The following is a 19,275-nucleotide window of genomic DNA, read 5'->3' on the forward strand; positions in this document are numbered from 1 at the left end:
AATCCTCCCTGGCAGTGTCAACCAGCTACATTCCTAACAGTCTGAATCATGTACAGGGACGTACATGTGATCAGGGGGGGACCCACTGTAACCTATGTTACTTAAATTGAGTGCCCGTTCAGCCATCAGGGGCGCCGTTATAAAGGGAAACGCTCTCAGAGTACGCCCCGTTCTGATGTCACGTCCTCCTTGCTGTTGGCTGTGCATGGCTGGAATAAACAAATGACTGATTCAACACGAAATCTGATTAACACCTTATGTAAATCTTCCCATACTCATTGGTCAGGTTTTTTTTGGACTCCCTGAACTTCTTCTAGAGTGGCGAGCTGGTAGGATTATTTATTTTTCCCTTTTGATTCGGGACCTTGGACACTGTGAGAGTCCTGTTTTTTTCCCCCCAAAAGGAACTTAACTAAAAGAACATGGACAATAACTGAACTTTCATATTTAGGTTGGATAACCACAAACTGAACCATTTTGATTGAATGACTGGATACTTGTCTAATTTAATATTGTCTTGACACACTTATCTGGTGTCTGTCTAATTATTTGTTTGTTGTAATTTAAGTTAAATATATATTTCTGAATCAGATGAGCATTTATTTTTTTTCTTCCTCTGGTTATCTTGTTCCATCCCAGGCTCCTATGACGAACTTAATTTTATTTTGTCAGTTTTGTTAATATCTTTGCGATAACTGGTCCATATATATATATATTTTAAAAAAACGTAACCCATACAAGCATATTGTGTCGGTGTTACACTTGGCTTGAATCACATTGCACTGATGTTGCTGTGTTTTTCTGAGCATGTCTTCCTTTTTTTCATTTATCTTCTTGGCGTTAAAATTTGGTCTCGTTGAGAAAGAAAGTTTTTTTGTCATTTAGACGAGCCTTTCCCCGTTAAGTGGAAATGCAAGATGCATTTATTGGTAATTGTTTAGCATGTGTTAGGAATGATTTTGCTGGTAGAAGTGCTGCCGCCCCTGGTACTGGGGCACCCGGGTTATAGGGCCTAAAGAATTGATATATTGGTTGGTAACAAATGGGGCTGCAACTAATGATTATTTTGCTAATCCATTTAGTCTGTCGACTATTTTTTTGATTCATCGATTAATAATCAGATAGCAAAAGGTGCTTAATAAGAGATTGTTTTACAGAATATGAACCAAGTGAAGCTAAAGCTATGTTACCAGGGGTTCTGGATAAAGCAAATTTACATACACAGAAGGTTTTTCATCTTAAATGCAAAATGTATATATTTCTTGTACAATTTTTGCCTAATTACTGCTCTGAGTGGGCTGTTTTTTCAGCAATTGGCATGTTTAATAGTCTATACTCCAGTTATATAGTCTATACTCTGATTATTAAATTACTAAGTTAATGTTTATTTCAATAATCGAATAATCGTGTAATTGTTTTAGTCCTAGGAACAAGTAAAAAAAAGTATTTCTTAACCAAAACGGCCATTGTATCCAACGCTGAAGTTGGCATCCGATTTGTAGCTTCCCATTCTGTTCTTGACTAAAGGGCCAATCTGCTGATCTGAATGGTCAAAGCTGGACTGGCAGCTTCACATTTCTACTGGGGTGGCCAAGATGGGTCACAAAGCAACTGGAGGATGGTCAAGGTGGGGAGAACCTTTTGTGAGTGATATATGATACCTTACCAACACCTTCCTGATCTATGACACTGAAAAGGAATGAGCAGGTATAGAAAATACATTAGTTGTTTATTTTTTTTATTTTGATATCTTATTATATAATGCTTTTCCTTAAGCACAACATGTGTAACTAAAGAAACATATGTCCAAATGTGGAATGAACCTGTAATAAATAAAACAACTTTCTTTAGTCTTGCAATGACCAAAATCTTTCTCCTGCTTACTACACTATATTGACAAAAGTATTTGCTCACCTGCTCTGACTAGCATGTGACCTTAAGTGACCTGCCCTTCTTAATCCATAGGGTTGAAAATGGCATTGATCCACCCGTTGCAGCTATAATAGCTTAAGCTCTTGGAAGGTTGTTCACAAGGTTTAGGAATGTGTTCCTTGAAATCTTTGACAATTCTTCCAGAAGCTCATTTATGGGGTCAGAAACTGGTGTTGGATGAGAAGGTCTGGATGTCAATCTTTGCTCTAATTCATCCCATGTGTTCTACTGGATTGAGGTCAGGAAGAGGAAGGGGCTATCTCCAAACAACCCATAGCATAATACCCCTCCACTAGGGATGGGTACTTAGTACCGATTTATGTAAAATTAAACTGTACCATGTTTCGGTACCTAAACACATCATCATGACACTGATGGAGTGGAAGAGTGGGCGATTTTTCTTGCTGACATGAACACAGCATTGCACGCACCAGAGCGTAATGACATCAGCAGTCGCTGGCACCGTCAACAAAGCATGGCTGGTAGAAAGCGCTTGACAGTATGGCTCCACTTTTCAAAATGTGACGGAGATTATGGTCACTGCACTATTTGTGATGTGAAGTACAAGATCAGCGGCGGGAAAACGTCTAATCTCAGGAAGCACCTGGTTATGCACAAGATTTTCCTCAAGGCTGAAAAGACAATTTTCATCAGCCTCAGGTCTACAGCTACATTCTACATTCAGCACAGTTGGCGCGCCTCCATCCGTTAGCGACTGCTCGTCTGCAGCCAGCAACATGGGAAAATAAATGTTTGAAACAATTGGGATGTTACAATAAAAACAGCTGGATGTTGTTTTGATTTATTCATTAAAGTTTATATGATGAGAAATAAATATGTTAAATTGACAAATTGTTGATTGTTTGAAAAAGGTTGTGTAAACCGATTCATGTCAGGTGACTGCTCTTTTAGATGAAACGCTACGGACATTAGTTTCAAGGACAAGAATTACAGAACGTATCATTTTATTTTTGTTACTACTGTGCACAGGTTTCATGATGTCGTCACATAAACGGTGGTTTTTATACAGTCTCACAGCTGCCGGGAAGAACAACCGACAGTACAGCGCCTATTTGTGAATTTAGGATTTAGCAGATTGTCTCTACATGAGCTCTACAGTGCTGTTACAGTCTCAGCATGAGGTCAAGGGTCAATATCCAGGAGCGATGTTCATTTAGTCAACAGTTTTTTAATACCCATGACAAGCGATTTAAAACAATAAAAAAAAAAATTTGTATTTTAATTATTATTGAAATTCAGCACAATAATGAGAATTTTCATGATTTTGTTAAAAATCACCAGAGTCCTTCAGAGAAGGATTGATGGTTATGTGTGATTGGTCAATACAACTTTTAGACAATAGGAATTATCAATGGGATACTGTATTTTTCCATTATTTTCCAGGTTCTAGGAACTCTGCTATCAATGTCTCTACACTTAATTATAACTTTAATATTATCAAATGTAATGCTTTATGTGAACGGTTAGTAATGTGTTTTTCATCAGTCACATATTTATTGTCTTCACATTACGTGATCTTTATTGAAAATTTCTGTGACAATGTTTAGGTTTTGAAATATGAAAATAAAAAGATGGTTGTTTTACAGAGAGCAAAGGTAATTGCTGATAAACAGAATCAGAATCAGCTTTATTGCCAAGTTCTTACATACAAACAAGGAATTTGACTCCGGTACACTTTGCTCTTTGGTTCTGTTTTTGCATTACAGAATAAACATATTTACAATTTACAATATACACATATCTAATAAAAAAGGTGCATTTGCAACATCTGTATGCTGTTGTTTTGTACTCTATTAAATGTTCATCAGACAAACAGCCTGGAGGAAGAAACTGTCTCTGTGGCGGCTGGTTTTAGTAAACAGTGCTCTGTAGCGCCACCTGAAGGTAAAACTCTAAACAGTTTATGTGCAGGGTGTGTGGGGTCTGCAGAGATTTTAGCAGCTCTTTTCTTGACCCTTGACCTGTATAAGTCCTGAATGGAGGGAAGGTCAGTCCTGATTATTCGTTGCAGTCTGGACCTTTCCTGTTTTGTGGATGAGCCAAACCACACTGAGATGGATGAAGACAGGACAGATTGAATGATGGCAGTGGAGAAGATGACCAACAGCTCCTGTGGAAGGTTGAACTTCTTGAGTTGCCTCAGGAAGTACAGTCTCTGCTGGGCCTTCTTTTGAACAGTGTCTATGTGTGAAGACCATCTCAAGTCCTCAGAGATGGTGGTTCCTAAGAACCTGAAGTGGTCCACGGCCGATACAGTGTTGTTGAGGATGGTGAGGGGGGTGTATGGGGGTGGTGTTCTCCGAAGGTCCACCACCATTTCCACAGTCTTGAGTGGGTTGAGTTCAAGGTAGTTCTGACCGCACCAGTGGACCAGCCGATCCACCTGCTGTCTGTATGCAGACTCATCACCGTCCTGGATCAGTCTAATAACAGTGGTGTCGTCTGCAAACTTAAGGAGTTTCACGGACGAGTCCGATGAGGTGCAGTCATTTGTGTACAGAGAGAAGAGGAGTGGGGATAGAACACACCCCTGGGGGGCACCAGTACTTATTGATCTGGATCGGGAGAAGATGCTCCCCAGTCTCACCTGCTGCTGTCGGTCTGTCAGGAAGCTGTTGATCCACTGACAGGTGGAGGCTGGGACGTTGAGCTGGGTGAGCTTCTGGTGGAGGATGTCTGGTATGATGGTGTTGAAGGTGGAGCTGAAGTCTACAAACAGGATCCTGGCGTACGTCCCTGGAAGGTCGAGGTGTTGCAGGATGAAGTGTAGACCTAAGTTAACAGCATTATCTGCCGACCTGTTTGCTCGGTAGGCAAACTGCAGGGGGTCCAGCAGGGGGCCTGTGATGTCTTTCAGGTGCTTCAACACCAGCCGCTCAAAGGATTTCATGACCACAGACGTCAGGGCTACAGGCCTGTAGTCATTTAATCCTACGATGGTGGGTTTCTTGGGAACCGGGATGATGATGGATCGTTTGAGGCAGGAGGGGACCTCACATTTCTCCAGTGACTTGTTGAAGATCCTTGTGAAGATCGGAGTGAGTTGATTTGCACAGGCTTTCAGGCATGATGGGGAGACGTTATCGGGTCCTCCAGCTTTCTTTGTTTTCATGCGCTGAAAGAGCCTGTTTACATCTTCCTCGTAGATCTTTAGTGCAGGCAGAGGATCTGAAGGTGGGGGGTTGGTAGCTTTGTGGGAAGAACTTGTTCCTGAATGGGATGTAGAGGAGATGGTTTGAGGTGTGAATGGCTTCTTGTCATGTCTGCAGTAGAAGCCATTCAGACGGTTGGCCAGGTGAGGACTCTGTTCAGGATGGGTGGAGGGGCTCCTATAGGCAGTCAGGTTTCTCAGACCGGTCCATACAGCTGAAGTATCACCAGTAGAAAGGATGTTCTTCAGCTTCTCACTGTAGCTTCTCTTGGCTGCTTTGATCTCCTTTGTTAGTTTGTTCCTGGCCTGCCTGTACCGCGCCCAATCTCCACTGCTGTGAGCTTCTTCCTTTTCCCTGCGCAGATTCCTGAGGTGTGGAGTAAACCATGGCTCATTGTTCCCAAAGGTGCAGAAGGTCTTGGTCTGCACACACCTGTCCTCACAGAAACTGATGTATGATGTCACCACATCAGTTAGTTGGTTTAAGTCAGTGGCTGAGGTTTCAAAAACAGGCCTGTAGCATCTGCTTTGATTCCTCAGTCCACTTCTTCACAGTGTGAACCTTGGGTTTGGAAGCTCTTAGTCTCTGTCTGTAGGTTGGGATGAGGTGGATTAGATAATGATCTGAAAAACCCAGAGCAGCCCTGGTAACAGCATGATATGAGTCCTTTAAAGCTGTGTAACAATGGTCCAGTGTGTTTTTATCTCTGGTGGGACATTTAATATGCTGTCTGTATTTGGGGAGTTCATTGGAGAGGTTTGCTCTGTTAAAATCTTCCAGTATTATGATGAAAGAGTCCGTGTATTTTTTCTCCAGGTCTGTAATCAGCTCAGCAAGATGTTTTCCGCGGCAGAAGTGCAGCCACTGTCCATAAATCTGCATTATTTACAAGCTGACTTGCTAAACAGCTTTTAATTTCATAATCTAGATCAGATCTAATCTAAGTTTTAATAAAAATGCTGATTGTTTCATCCATACATCTCATCCACAGTGTTTGCTTTAGATCTCATCTGAGATTGTTTAAACCATGAACATGTTACTGTTGTTGCAGAATATCATGTGTCACTGTGGCCACAAAGGTTATCCACTTTTGTGCATGCTTCAAACAGGCTTGAAGCTCCAGCACCAAGAAAACTAACACTGGAGTGTATTGAGATGAAGTTTAAAAACTTAGCAGATTGTTACATAAAATATTGAACACTGTAGAAACAGTTATAATACCTTGTTGTCTGAGCTAAGGTAGACAATTGATCTGAGTTTAAAAATCTGTTTCAGCTATCTGAATGTACCCAAAATAGTCTCCAGAAATATACGTATTAATATTTTAATGATTGGCATAAATTAGTCAGCAATGAAAACACATTTATTGATAAATTGACTGTTTTGATCCTGTGAAGCTTCCTGAGTTATCAGAAATATTAGCTTCATCTAAACCTTCAACTTGTTAGACCCAATCCCAACCAAATTATTTAAGGAAGTGTTCCCTCTGATTACCAGCCCCATTTTAGATATGATTAATCTATCTTTAGTAAATGGATCAGAACCACAGGCTTTTAAGTTAGCTGTAATTAAACCTTTACTTAAGAAACCTTCGCTTGATCGAGATGATTTAATAAATTACAGACCTATATCCAATCTTCCATTCTTATCTAAAATTCTTGAGAAAATAGTTGCTAATCAAATGTGTGAACATTTATACAGCAATGACCTGTTTGAAGAGTTTCAGTCAGGTTTCAGAGCTCATCATAGCACTGAAACAGCTCTGCTGAAAGTCACTAATGATATTCTTATGGCCTCAGATAATGGACTTGTGTCTGTTCTGGTTCTGTTAGATCTCAGTGCTGCATTTGATCCACCTCCGATAATAAAGTAAAAACCTTGGTGTTCTCTTTGACTAGGACATGTCATTTAAATCCCATATTAAACAGGTTTCTAGGATTTCCTTCTTTCACCTCCAGAACATTGCCAAAATTAGAAATATCCTGTCCAGGAGTGACGCTGAAAAACTAGTCCATGCATTTGTTACTTCAAGGCTGGACTATTGTAATTCTTTACTATCAGGATGTCCACAAAATGCAGTTAAAAGCCTTCAGCTGATTCAAAATGCTGCAGCAAGAGTTCTGATGAAAATTAAAAAGAGAGATCATATTTCTCCTATTTTAGCTTCCCTTCATTGGCTCCCTGTTAAATCCAGAATAGAATTTAAAATTCTCCTCCTCACATATAAAGCCCTTAATGATCTAGCTCCATCATACATCAGAGATCTGATTGGTCCATATGTTCCTAACAGAGCACTTTGTTCTCAGACTGCAGGTTTACTGGTGGTTCCTAGAGTCTCTAGAAGTAGAATGGGAGGCAGATCCTTTAGTTATCAGGCTCCTCTCCTGTGGAACCAGCTCCCAGTTTTAGTCCGTGAGGCAGACACCCTGTCTACTTTTAAGACTAGGCTTAAAACTTTCCTTTTTTATAAAGCTTATAGTTAGAGTGGCTTAGTTTATCCTGAACTATCTGTGTAGTTATGCTGCTATAGGCTTAGGCTGCTGGAGGATATATTGACCACTTTCACCCTCTCTGCTACATTCTCATACTACTCTCCAATTTTGCATTATTTGCTGTTATTTCAGCTTTTAACTTTATGTTCTCTCTATTCTCTTCCTAGAAGCTACACCTGGCCTGGCTCTGTGTCTACCTGTGACACCTTTCTGGAGAGGGGCATCATCCAAGCTTCCGCTGGCAACAACTTAATGCTCACCTTCTACAGATGATACTTGCACAATGATCACCTGCACTGTTGTATTGCTCTTGCATCTTATACTGCTCTATACTTACTCTCACTCACTTAAAACTGTGCACATATATTTATATTATATTGTAGATATGTTTATACTTTTTAATTTGTATTGTATTGCACCGACTACGCCAAAACAAATTCCTTGTATGTCCAAAAACGTACTTGGCAATAAAGCTTTTCTGATTCTGATTCTGATGATCCACATGGCCCTGTCTTTCAGTGTTTAACCCTTTCTCTCTCCTAGACATGGCTACTGACTGAGCTTCTACTGTAACTAACTCTATGTTCTCTCTTTCAGACTCTAACCTTGAAAACTGGCTCAGAGTTTATCTGTTCTTTCTTTCTAGATGAAACGACTAAAGGAGCTACATCCATTAACATTTACTTTTCCTTCCCATAGAAAGTACTCCTGGATCAGTGCTTCTTTGTTCTCTTTGTGTCTCTGCTCTGTTCTCTCAAACCTCCAGTCGGTCGTGGCAGATGGCCGCTCACACTGAGCCTGGTTCTGGTTCTGCTGGAGGTTTCTTCCTGTTAAAAGGGAGTTTTTCCTCTCCACTGTCGCTACATGCATGCTCAGTATGAGGGATTGCTGCAAAGTCAACACCAGTGACTGTCCACTGTCTCTACATGCTCATCCAGGAGGAGTGAATGCTGCAAGTCACTGACTGGATGCAATCTGCTGGGTTTCCTTAGATAGAAAAACTTTTTATCCAATTTGAATAAATAACTGAATCTGACTGAACTGTTCAATGGTTACGATTAATTGGAATGTATGAACCTGACTTGAAATCTATATGATTTGATTGAATTGACTTAACCCATTTTAAAGTTACCCACCTTTCACACAATGCAACAGGAAACAACACCCTCCAATTATTCTTACCTCCGTCTTCCTCCCTCCCTGTTGGTTGGAGTAAGGGGGAGTCAGGTTTAGCCTAAACCGGCCCAGTTATGGTTGAGGTCCAAACACACCCTCCATTTCTGCTACCTGTATGACCCCTTCTCTTTTCCGATGGTTATAATCAGTCTGACAGAGAGAGGTATCCCAATCCTTGTGGTTTTTAGTATAACAATGACCATCAGTGGGACCTAGATGGATAAACTTTATCAGTTTATTATTTTACTTAGTGCCCCTACACATAGCCCATTCTAAAATGGCCAAACTAACACTCGGTAGTTTAATCTGACCTCCCCAGCAACCCGCATCATTCCAGACCCTTTGTGAAGAGCCTTGAGACAAATGTTTTGTGAATTGGCGGTATATAAATAAAACTGAATTTAATTTAATTAAACAAAGCAAATAGCTAGAAAGCTAAACGGAAGCCATGTAGGTGGAGTTAGATGACTTTATTAACTGGCAGATACCACAGCTCAGGTAAGTGACCCTAATTCTGCATGAAGTCCCTGATCTTCAAAAGCTTTGCGTGTACAAAAACACTGGCAAACTGGTTTCGTGGGCAAAGCTGATCTACACACCAGGTGCAAATTGAATTGCGTATGTAAAATCATCAGAACAGCAGGCGCAAACCTTTTAGCATGTTTGTCTTCATAAATATGCAAAACATAAACTAAAACATGCAAATTTATTGGAGAATATACAAATGTAATTCCCTACCACCTGCAATGCAATTGATCAAATGTGAAATGGATTGCCGTTTCTGCATCTATATGAAGGACTTTTGAATGGCAGGTTCTAATTGCACACAAAATGTTATTTAATGTTATTTAACAAACTAAACTAAATATTCACAGCCACCAGAGACCAGGTCCCTCATGTCCTGAAGAACCTCCCAGCTGATGAGCCATGCATCATCATGTCCCAGCAGGTCAGGAGGATCTCTGACCTCTTCCATTGGTGATGTCCTCCAGCTGAACCAAAGCTGCCATCGTTCCACAGTTAGGAGCAACTTTAGCAGCTATTTATGGACATGTGTGATTATCTCCAGCTGGTCCACCTTAGGAACCATCAAACCTGACTTGTTAGGAGTTCATCTGCTGATCCGACACCGTTTTATTCTCAGTGAGAATGAAAGTGTCCCTCAGATGATTCTCATGCATTTTCTGCTCCTCAGCGCTCAGACTGGTGAGCATTTTCATCTACAGGTGACAGAAACAGAGGAAGTTTCAGTTTCCATCATTTTCTCAGGTGTGTTACGTTATTGAGGCTGAATGTGATTCAGTTTCATTGCTCTGATTTAAACCATAAAAGCTCAAACTCATGAAGAAACATATTTCAGGAACACATCCATGAAATAAACTGGATTCAGTCGTATTTCAGTGGATTTAGGGGAGTTTTAGTTCTCGGTAGTTTATTATTGTCGACTGAAAAAGTTTCCGTGGGTTCCTGCTCATTTTCATGCAACGTTCATTTTTGTACATGCCGAGTTTGTGAGGATGTGAAAAATTGCGCCACAAGGTTTATTGATTTTCTATGGTTTAACTGTATTTTCATGTTTTTTTATGCTTTTAATCTTGTTTTGTAGTACTTTCAGATACTTCAGATTATATTTTTTATTCTTATTATTACCTCCAAATCCATGATTTTGAACTTCATCTCTCTGCTCTCCAACACTCACCGTGTTGACAGCCAGTAGCCATTTCCTCATTTAAATAAGGCGGTCCAAACCTCTTTTGCACCTGTTATCCATTGCCACGCACCATCTTTGTAAATCACGCACAACACGCCCACCTATTGCATTTGTACATTTTGTTTTTTTGCTCAAGCAATTTAGCGCTCCTTATTTGGATTCTTTGAAGATCAGACCCCAAGTCTGTTCAGTGAGAAGACTGATGACCAAACGTTCTGAATGCTGGTCCAGGAGAGGAAAGCAGGCTCTACAAAAACGAGACATGTTAATACAAATTCATTTAAGACATTAAAATAATTATTGGATTAAATCAATAGTGAGTCGCTGGGAAGTTGATGCCTTGCTCTGACAGGCAGGGTGTAGTCGCTCCATCACAGTTCAAGCAGGACACACATCCATGCCTAAGGGCAATTAAGAGTGGCCATTTACCCCAACAGTCATGTTTTGGACCTACTCAAGCCACTACCTTATTACAGCAAGGAAACGTTCCTAACAGCTGTCCCCCAATGTTGTCGAAGAGCAATAAAATGTTTGAGCAACTTTTGACTCGGGCAACAATAAAGGCTCTGGAAGGGTTGGGGTTAGTGGGGAAGGCTCTGTAAGGAATATGACATGGGCTGAAACAGTGGAAGGAACCTAACATAAAAATTTTAGGTTCCTTAGGTAAATTTAGAAATTCCAACAAAACAAATTTATGTAACTTTACCCTGAATGATTTCTGCTTGGTGTTGAAGCGATAGACAAGAGCCTCTAATGGAAACAAGATTAGCTGAAAACTGTGATCTTTTCCAGTTTTGAAGCATAATGAACTGAGAAGACACCAAAAAATATAGTAAATCTGTTTTCTTAGGAAGAAACTATGGCAAAGGTTTCACAAATGCCCAACTGTCATTTTTATTTCCTGTTGGTATGTAATGTTGAGCCATCTCTGTAAAATGTCCTGGAACGGGGCTGCTAAGTAACTTGTTTGGCTAATTTCTATCTGTAGGAACTTTGACATCCTCACTGAAGGTGACTAATTATTAATTTTTCAGACATGGCAGAGGTGATTCAGTCTCGCCTGAACGAGCAGGAGGGAAGAGAGGAGTTTTATGTTCACTATGTGGGATGTGAGTACAAATATCTCTGGGGACCACAAAAGTGCCTGAGCTAAAATCATCTTTGCTGTTTTCATCTTTCTTTAGAAGAAATGAGTGTTTCTGATGTGTTTGGCATGCAGTTAACCGGCGCCTGGATGAATGGGTGGGGAAATCCCGTCTGGCTCTTACCAAGACAGTGAAGGATGCAGTGAGGAAGAGCTCAGAGATCGGAGGAGTCGGAGATCTCTGTGATCAGCCCGAGAGAAAGATCACTCGCAACCAGAAGAGGAAGCATGATGAGATCAACCACGTGCAGAAGGTGGGGATGTTTGGCATTTTCTGTTATCAGAGATGTTTGCATGTGTTGATTTCAACTAACAGGAGTTGTTCTTTTCCTAACAGACATATGCAGAAATGGACCCAACAACAGCTGCACTGGAGAAGGAGCATGAGGCAGTATGTAATTCTTTCTACCTTATGTCACTGTGTGCCTTGATGACCTCCTGTCTGTGGTCGTCCTGTTTTCAGAATTCTACCTTTTCCTTCATTTCATCTTCTTAGATCACCAAAGTCAAATACGTGGATAAAATCCAGATCGGAAACTTTGAAATTGATGCCTGGTACTTCTCCCCGTTCCCTGAGGACTACGGCAAGCAGCCCAAGCTTTGGATCTGCGAGTACTGCCTTAAATATATGAAGTATGAAAAGACGTTTAGATATCACTTGGTGAGTCCATCTGTCATTCTAATGTGTTGTGATTATGAATCTGAGAATATTATTTAATATTAATATTTTATTAAATAATATTTGGGTCTGTTAAGGATTGTCCTGTGAATACCAGCCCAGTAAGGTGATGGTATTAGAACAAAATAGAAAGGTGTGAGACGAGCTCTGACATTATTGAACAGCATAAACTCTGCACATATATGGAATAAATTCACACAATTTCTAAAAATACAAGAATTTATTAACAAAAATAAGTCAACTTAAAGTCAAACATATTTCAATCAACAAACTCTTTACTTTGCTAAAACAATTCAACTAAACTACCAAGCAGAATTAAAGAATAATGAAGACTAATGGACTATGTACAATATAAACAAGTTGATTAAAGATGATTGATAATTATGACCAAAAGAGTGATGCAACATTACCATGCAATGTTTATGTTTGAGAACCAAGGATTATCTTGAAGAATCTGGAAATGAAGTTAAGTTAGTCTTGGAACCAACTTAGACAATAATCAGCAACCATTTAGACAACCATTCACAATGCAAGATCAGATAAAATATTATTTTAATAAAATAATGTTTTAATGAATGATCTGCTGAATAAAACCAACCTTCTGGATGAATAATTTTCAACGGTGTCTCATTAACTGCCTTTATTTATTGAAATAATATTTAAAGAAATATTATTAAGGGAATATTTTGGAAAAGAACCAAAACTTTCTGGAGAAATAGGGTTTAATAGTGTTTACTTAGTTATCAAGTTTAGTAAAATAATATTTAGGGAAATATTATTTTCTAGATTGAAATCTAACAGCCTTTCTGGGTAAATGATCTTAGCAGCAAGCACGTGTTCTTACCTGTTAGCGGTTAAAGCTAACAAAAGAAGCTTATAGCTTATCATCAGAATCAAACACAGACCTTTAAAATACCATTAATAAAAGGGTTAAATTCATAAGCATGGCTGATCTTCTGTGTTTAAAAGCAACCTTTAAATAAAGTTTGTCTTAACTTTAAAAAAAACAAACAGAACACAAACTGAGCACATGTGCTGAGCAGATAGTCTGCTAGCACTAAGATAGCTGAGTTTCAACACAAACAAAACCAGACGTCATGAAATGAAAAATGTTTAGATTATTTCATTCTAAACTACTTCTCTCTGCCCAAACCTGACCTCTTACGTGAACCGTCCTGAGGAAAAGTTGTCCGGGCGACAAAGTTGAAGAAGCATCCACAGTGAACAAAGGGTTAACATGCAGCTAACCTCCGTAGCTGGGGGGTGGGGCGGCTCGTTCTGTCGGCCAGCCAAACTGCACGTTACTGCTGTAACCATGGTGATGCGGTCCCTTTGTCCTTCCTGTCTCCACTCAGTGTCGTAGAGACGGGGTCTCTGCTGGGAAGTCTCTGGAACACAGTTTGCTTCTGTAGACCTCAGAGAGAAAAGTCAAGCAACGCTTATACCTTAATTACCCCGTTGATGAATGAATACCGGATACACAAACAGCAATTTATTCCTACTTAACTTAGTGGATATGAACGATGATCATATGACATTCTTGGATCCAGTTTGAAGAGTTATGTCTGTTTGCCAGCAAAGAGACATTAGCGCGCTGTGTCCCTCTGTCCAGTTCCTCTGGGAACCCGCGTAAAAGAGACAGGATGTAGCAAGAGCGGTGTTTTTATTTGGACAGTGACGTCACAGGAAGTCTGCTGTTATTTTCTGTTTCTGGCTGTGCTGGAAGTAGGTTAATGTCATTTATTTTGAAAGGTTGAAAAGTTAATACTGGCCTTTCATTTTGTACCCATGGCTGGGTCCCAACAAATGTAAAAGACATGACTCTGTGAAGCTCTTGTTCAACAAAAAGCTAAATAGTAGCACAGGAAAAATGCTTGACCTTGAAATTGTTGTGAAGTGATGAGGAGTCAAAGTGATCCCTGCAAACATCAGATAAGAGGTCTGTCTGTGGAGTCCTTCCATTTCACTCCTGTAAGAAGATGTTGTAAACGCAGATGTTCTTCAGTTAAACGACCAACTGGTTTACAGCAATAGGTTTGGTTTGTAGAGGCTAAACCAGCGCTTTAAGCCACTGAGGCGCTGCACTTGGGTAGTAAAATTGACGCGCTGATTGTTACCTTGTCTGATGAATTAAAGTCTGAATCGCTGTTGCCAGTTGAACAGTTCATCCCTTTATTTCCTTTGGCACCATGCTAGGGTCCATCCAAATTCAAACATATTTCCAAACACATAAATCATACGTACTTTTTGTTAGCACCTTGCTGCTTCCACCCCTTTCCTGGTGGAACACCTGACCTAACAAAGAAGGGTTCCTACCACACATAGTCATGACCACTGATCACCCATGTGACCTGACACTCAATAACTCATAGTATCAGTTAATTCACCTTCTGCTCCCACACTATTAATTAGTGCCAAGGGTAATTTTTAAGTTGTTCATTTTAATCAAAACTTCACTGGGGCATCAGCCAATCAGCTCTCGGTCTCTGCCAGTTATTGTTTTATGAATACCTGCCTGGTGAGGTGTGGCATTTTAGGAAAGGAGGAGTGAATTCATGCTCTGATGTTCTCTAACAGCCCTGCACATACAGTGAGGAGAACAAGTATTTGATACGCTGCCAATTTTGCAGGTTTTCCCACCTCCAAAGCATGTAGAAGTCTTTAATTTTTATTACAAATCTCTGAGCCTTATTTTAGAAGTACTGACTGGGCTGTGGTCCTGATAATTATCCCAGGGGATCATTTTATACATAAAAAACATATAAGACAGCCCTGCATACACCTGCCATCAGTGGATCCCTGGAAACACAGCAGGTATCATACCAAGTAGAGCGAAGCCAAGTGAAGCGAAGCCGTGCCGCGTAAAACGAGCCAGTGGAGAAGGAGCATTTGACGGTGTGTGTGCAGAGCCCCTCTACCCCTCTAAAACAACGCCAGTAAAAGAGACTGGAAGAGTGAAGCCCGTATGACACCAAAACATAGCAGTGGTGTTCTGTTCGTTTGGCAGATTCAGGGTTTATCTATTTTGTTTTTGTCTTTTATATTTCTGGTTGTACGCTTGACCTCTACACCACCAGCCTGCGCCCGACGGGGTTTAACTGTTTACTGTAAATTCTGCGATTGCGTCCGCATCGCGGAAATCATAGGGCCCCAGAAACTAGCTACTTTATCGATACCTTAGAGTTTAAGTTGTCAGCATGTGAAAAAAGTTGACTTACTTCTGAAACACCAACTTTACACTCTTGAGTTGCTGCATGAAGTAGGCTAAATTGCTGCTGATGCTGGTTGCTTCGTCATGCACGCCTGTGTGACAAGGTGGGTGTTGCTGGCGGGCGGATGGTCTGTGTGTGCTTTTTTAAAAAGCCTACATTGTTTTTGGGGGGGGGGGGTCTTTTACCTGGGTGGGCCTCCCAAACAGAGTCTATGTATGATTAAGGCCGCTCCTTATTGTTTGGAACATCTGGACAAGAGAAGCAGAGAGCAACAAGCGATCTTGTTTGGTGCCAACAGTCCTGATCTAATCCATGTGCTGGGTCACTCCTCCAAGTCAGTGGGCTTCATGTCAGTTCTGCTCCAGGAACACATCCATGGATGAAGAGCACATTTCTCCAACCATCTAGGAACAGTTTCTGGGAGGTCTGTTGATTATCCAGCATGATCGAGAATTGTACCGAAAGACTAGAGTAATTAGAAAGTTGAACAAAGATCAGAACGAGAAACTGTTGGATCTGTGGTTAGGAACCTCTCCAGATTTAAACCTCACTGAGAGCTTTGCTCTCTTTTCAAAAAGTAGGTAGAAAAACAGCCTGACTGACTTGGATCATCTCCAAGCACCAAGAAGACCAGAACAGGTCACTCTTGGTTTGATTTGGTCCAGGAGGTCTGGAGATCTTCACGCTGAGCACAGTCTTATGAAATGTTTCAACTGTTCTGCTGTAGGTGATGGAAACGATTTAAATAAAAAGGTAAAGCCATGAATCACATCTTCTGTGAATCTGCTTTTTTGTTTTTCATGACTGCAGATAAAATGTGTGCATGAGTTTGAACCCGTTTTTGTTCTAAATACAAATATACGGGTTTGTTTGGTTGTTCACAAGTCATTCTTCCTGCATCTTTAACAACATGGATATTTTCCTCCTCAGTCACACTGTCAGTGGAGGCAGCCTCCAGGGAAAGAGATCTACAGGAGGAGTAACATCTCAGTTTATGAGGTGGACGGGCGAGATCACAAGGTGAGCACACCTGAACATCTGAACACCTCAGAGTTCCTCGTCTGGTTGTGTTTCACAGGAACATTTAGTGTTTTTTAACTCTATTTGCAGATTTACTGCCAGAACCTTTGTCTACTAGCAAAGCTTTTCCTGGACCATAAAACGCTTTATTTTGACGTGGAGCCCTTCATCTTCTACATTCTCACTGAAGTCAACAAGCAGGGAGCTCACATCGTCGGATACTTTTCAAAAGTAAGTCTTGTTACCGACGGCCTGCTTGTTTGCTTCTTTTTTTTATTAACAACAGGGTGAATTTTAATGAAAAAAGAAATTATACATAATATGACATTGAATAAAACAATCCGTTTATGTTGCAATGTCACAAATAATGTGACAAATAAACCGACCAAACAGCCGTGTTACTCTAACAATTTAGATTTATGGGCTTAGTTTTTGGTACTGACGGTTTCAGTGGTTCTGCACAGACATTTGAAGTGTTTTCAGCTTTTAATAGTAAAAACATGATGGTAAATGAAGAGAATATCAGGACTGATTGTTCTTTTATTTTGTGGTTTTGCAGGAAAAAGAGTCTCCAGATGGGAATAATGTTGCATGTATTCTCACGCTGCCACCATACCAACGCAGAGGCTACGGAAAGTTTCTCATAGCTTTCAGTGAGTAATAGAAAATAACCTGCTGTAGCAGCGAGGAGTCACCTTAATATCAATTTATCTAAATTTGATCCATCTCATAACAATAAGTCTAATTCTGTCAGTTTAGGGTTAGAATCAGTTTTCATGCATCACAAACTAAATTAATTGTATGCTGTTGAAGAAAAATAACTTAAAGAAACACAAAAACTGAAGCGATGACATAGAAACATTATCACTAATTCTATTAACTTTTACAATTAAACAGGGAAAATGTTTCTCAATTCTGAAGAAATAAATGATCAAAATATCACAGAAGCTCAATAAAAGTCCTTTTATTAAAACTTTGAGTCTCTTCAGTTTAAAGAAAGTTTTTTTTAACAGAATAATTAAAAATCTTAACACCTTACACAGTTTGGGTGTTGAATGTTTGGGAGGAAGTAAAGGAGAGGGATTTGAAGGAGGAACCTTGACAGATCTGTTTCCAGAACTAGTACGTCCCAGATAGCAATGGGAAGAGGGTTTACTTTGGGTCAGAAGAGGCTGTTTAGGTTCATACTTTGGCTGTTCAGATGGTCACCAGTTTGGTGCTATCAGCGGTTCTGTTTGCCAGGAAGTCTCTTGGAAAAAGACGGGCTGTAGTCTCTGGTCCAGGTCTTTGAAAGCCTCTCAGATCATCTTGTCATCTACAGGCGTTCTATAGGCTGAATGGTCCAAACACAGAACGGGGGGTTGAGGTTGACCCACTAATATTGTGCTTCTGATCCACCTTAGCAGGGAGTATCAAACCAGCTATGCACCCTAAGTGGTAATAGAACGAGTGTGACGTGGTGAGAAATAAAGCAATAGATGCTGCAGCATCTTCCAGAGTCTCTGATCTGATCTAAGAGATGCCTGAATCAGCAGAATCCGACACATGTTGGTCAGATGTACAGTACAACGTCTGTTCTAGCTGACTTTAACAGTTTAAATCAACTCAAACACAAAGTGTTCATATTTGTGGGACACAACGTTCTGTCGGCAGATATCAACTGACAGCAGTTTCCCAACAAACCAATTCAGCCCAACATCGTGGTTCCTACATGAACTTGCCTCCATTGATTCAGTCATTTAAACAGAAAATATGAACTGAAGTGGTGGATAAACTGGGAGTGCTGGAGATATTCAACCTGACCTCCCAGCATGAAGGTCCATCTTTGCTTCAGGGTCCTTTCAAAAACTCCTCCTCATCAGTCACTGATGGAGAGGTATACCTGAACCAAACCTGACCGCCCTGCTTGTTGATTGTTTTCACAATATTCATCATTAACCCCGCCAAGAGGATCACGGCATGTAGTAATAGTACGTTTTAACAGTTAATGTCATTCGTTTTAAAAGATCACGTCATGAAGGATTTCTGTCCCTGTGTCGTCGCTACTCTACTTTCTATGGCCAAACTTGACTAAAGCTGGACAAAAACACACTCCTCATGCTCTTTGTTACCAACGCTGACACACTCAGTTACTACAGTCGCACGCAGGTAAACTCAAACTCCTGACAGCGGACAGAAAAACATGCCGCTAAAACCTAGAAAGCAGGCGAGGATATCTGTGGTTTTTAAAAGCGTCAAATTTAGTTCTGATGGCAGCACTTCCTCTCCTGCAGCAGCAGCAGGGCTAACTCTCCTGGTACATATGGTGAAGGTAGAAGTACACAACATAGACCAAGTGTTTCAGGCCCTGCCCCTGACACGCAGCTAAAGTCCAGTCACCACCCAATAAAAGGTTCTGACCCGGCTTGGCTGACGGAGGTGATATTATCCCCCTGGATCCATAGGACTGAGCTTGGTAATTAAATACATACATGATAGATGAATGTATTTAAAAGATGTATGTAGAGAAAAGAAAGAAAGATGGAAAGAAGCAAACAGATAAACGATGTGATAAAAAGACAAAGATGGAGAGAGTGAAAGATAGGAAAAAAAGATGGATATAGACATTATTTAAATACAGCAGGAAGAAGATAAATAAATATTTCTGAGTTTTTTCCCATAGGAATGTTCTGTTAAATATGTAGACAACCTTAAACAGGCAGTAGTCAGAGGAAACCATGGTTCCAGCCATTTTTC

General features: G+C 40.4%; 1 protein-coding gene across 1 annotated transcript in view; it reads left to right on the forward strand.

Annotated features, from left to right (window-relative positions):
- Positions 1-19,275, forward strand: part of LOC124864720 (histone acetyltransferase KAT8-like) — a 34,807-nt gene that overhangs the window by 13,059 nt on the left and 2,473 nt on the right. Inside the window, exons 2-8 of the mRNA XM_047359596.1 lie at positions 11,519-11,593; positions 11,704-11,882; positions 11,966-12,019; positions 12,125-12,289; positions 16,450-16,539; positions 16,630-16,770; positions 17,099-17,192. Coding sequence (XP_047215552.1) covers positions 11,519-11,593; positions 11,704-11,882; positions 11,966-12,019; positions 12,125-12,289; positions 16,450-16,539; positions 16,630-16,770; positions 17,099-17,192 — 798 coding nt within the window. The remainder of the gene's footprint in view (positions 1-11,518; positions 11,594-11,703; positions 11,883-11,965; positions 12,020-12,124; positions 12,290-16,449; positions 16,540-16,629; positions 16,771-17,098; positions 17,193-19,275) is intronic.

This window comes from Girardinichthys multiradiatus, chromosome Y (genome assembly GCF_021462225.1).
Source record: "Girardinichthys multiradiatus isolate DD_20200921_A chromosome Y, DD_fGirMul_XY1, whole genome shotgun sequence".
Lineage (NCBI taxonomy): Eukaryota > Metazoa > Chordata > Actinopteri > Cyprinodontiformes > Goodeidae > Girardinichthys > Girardinichthys multiradiatus.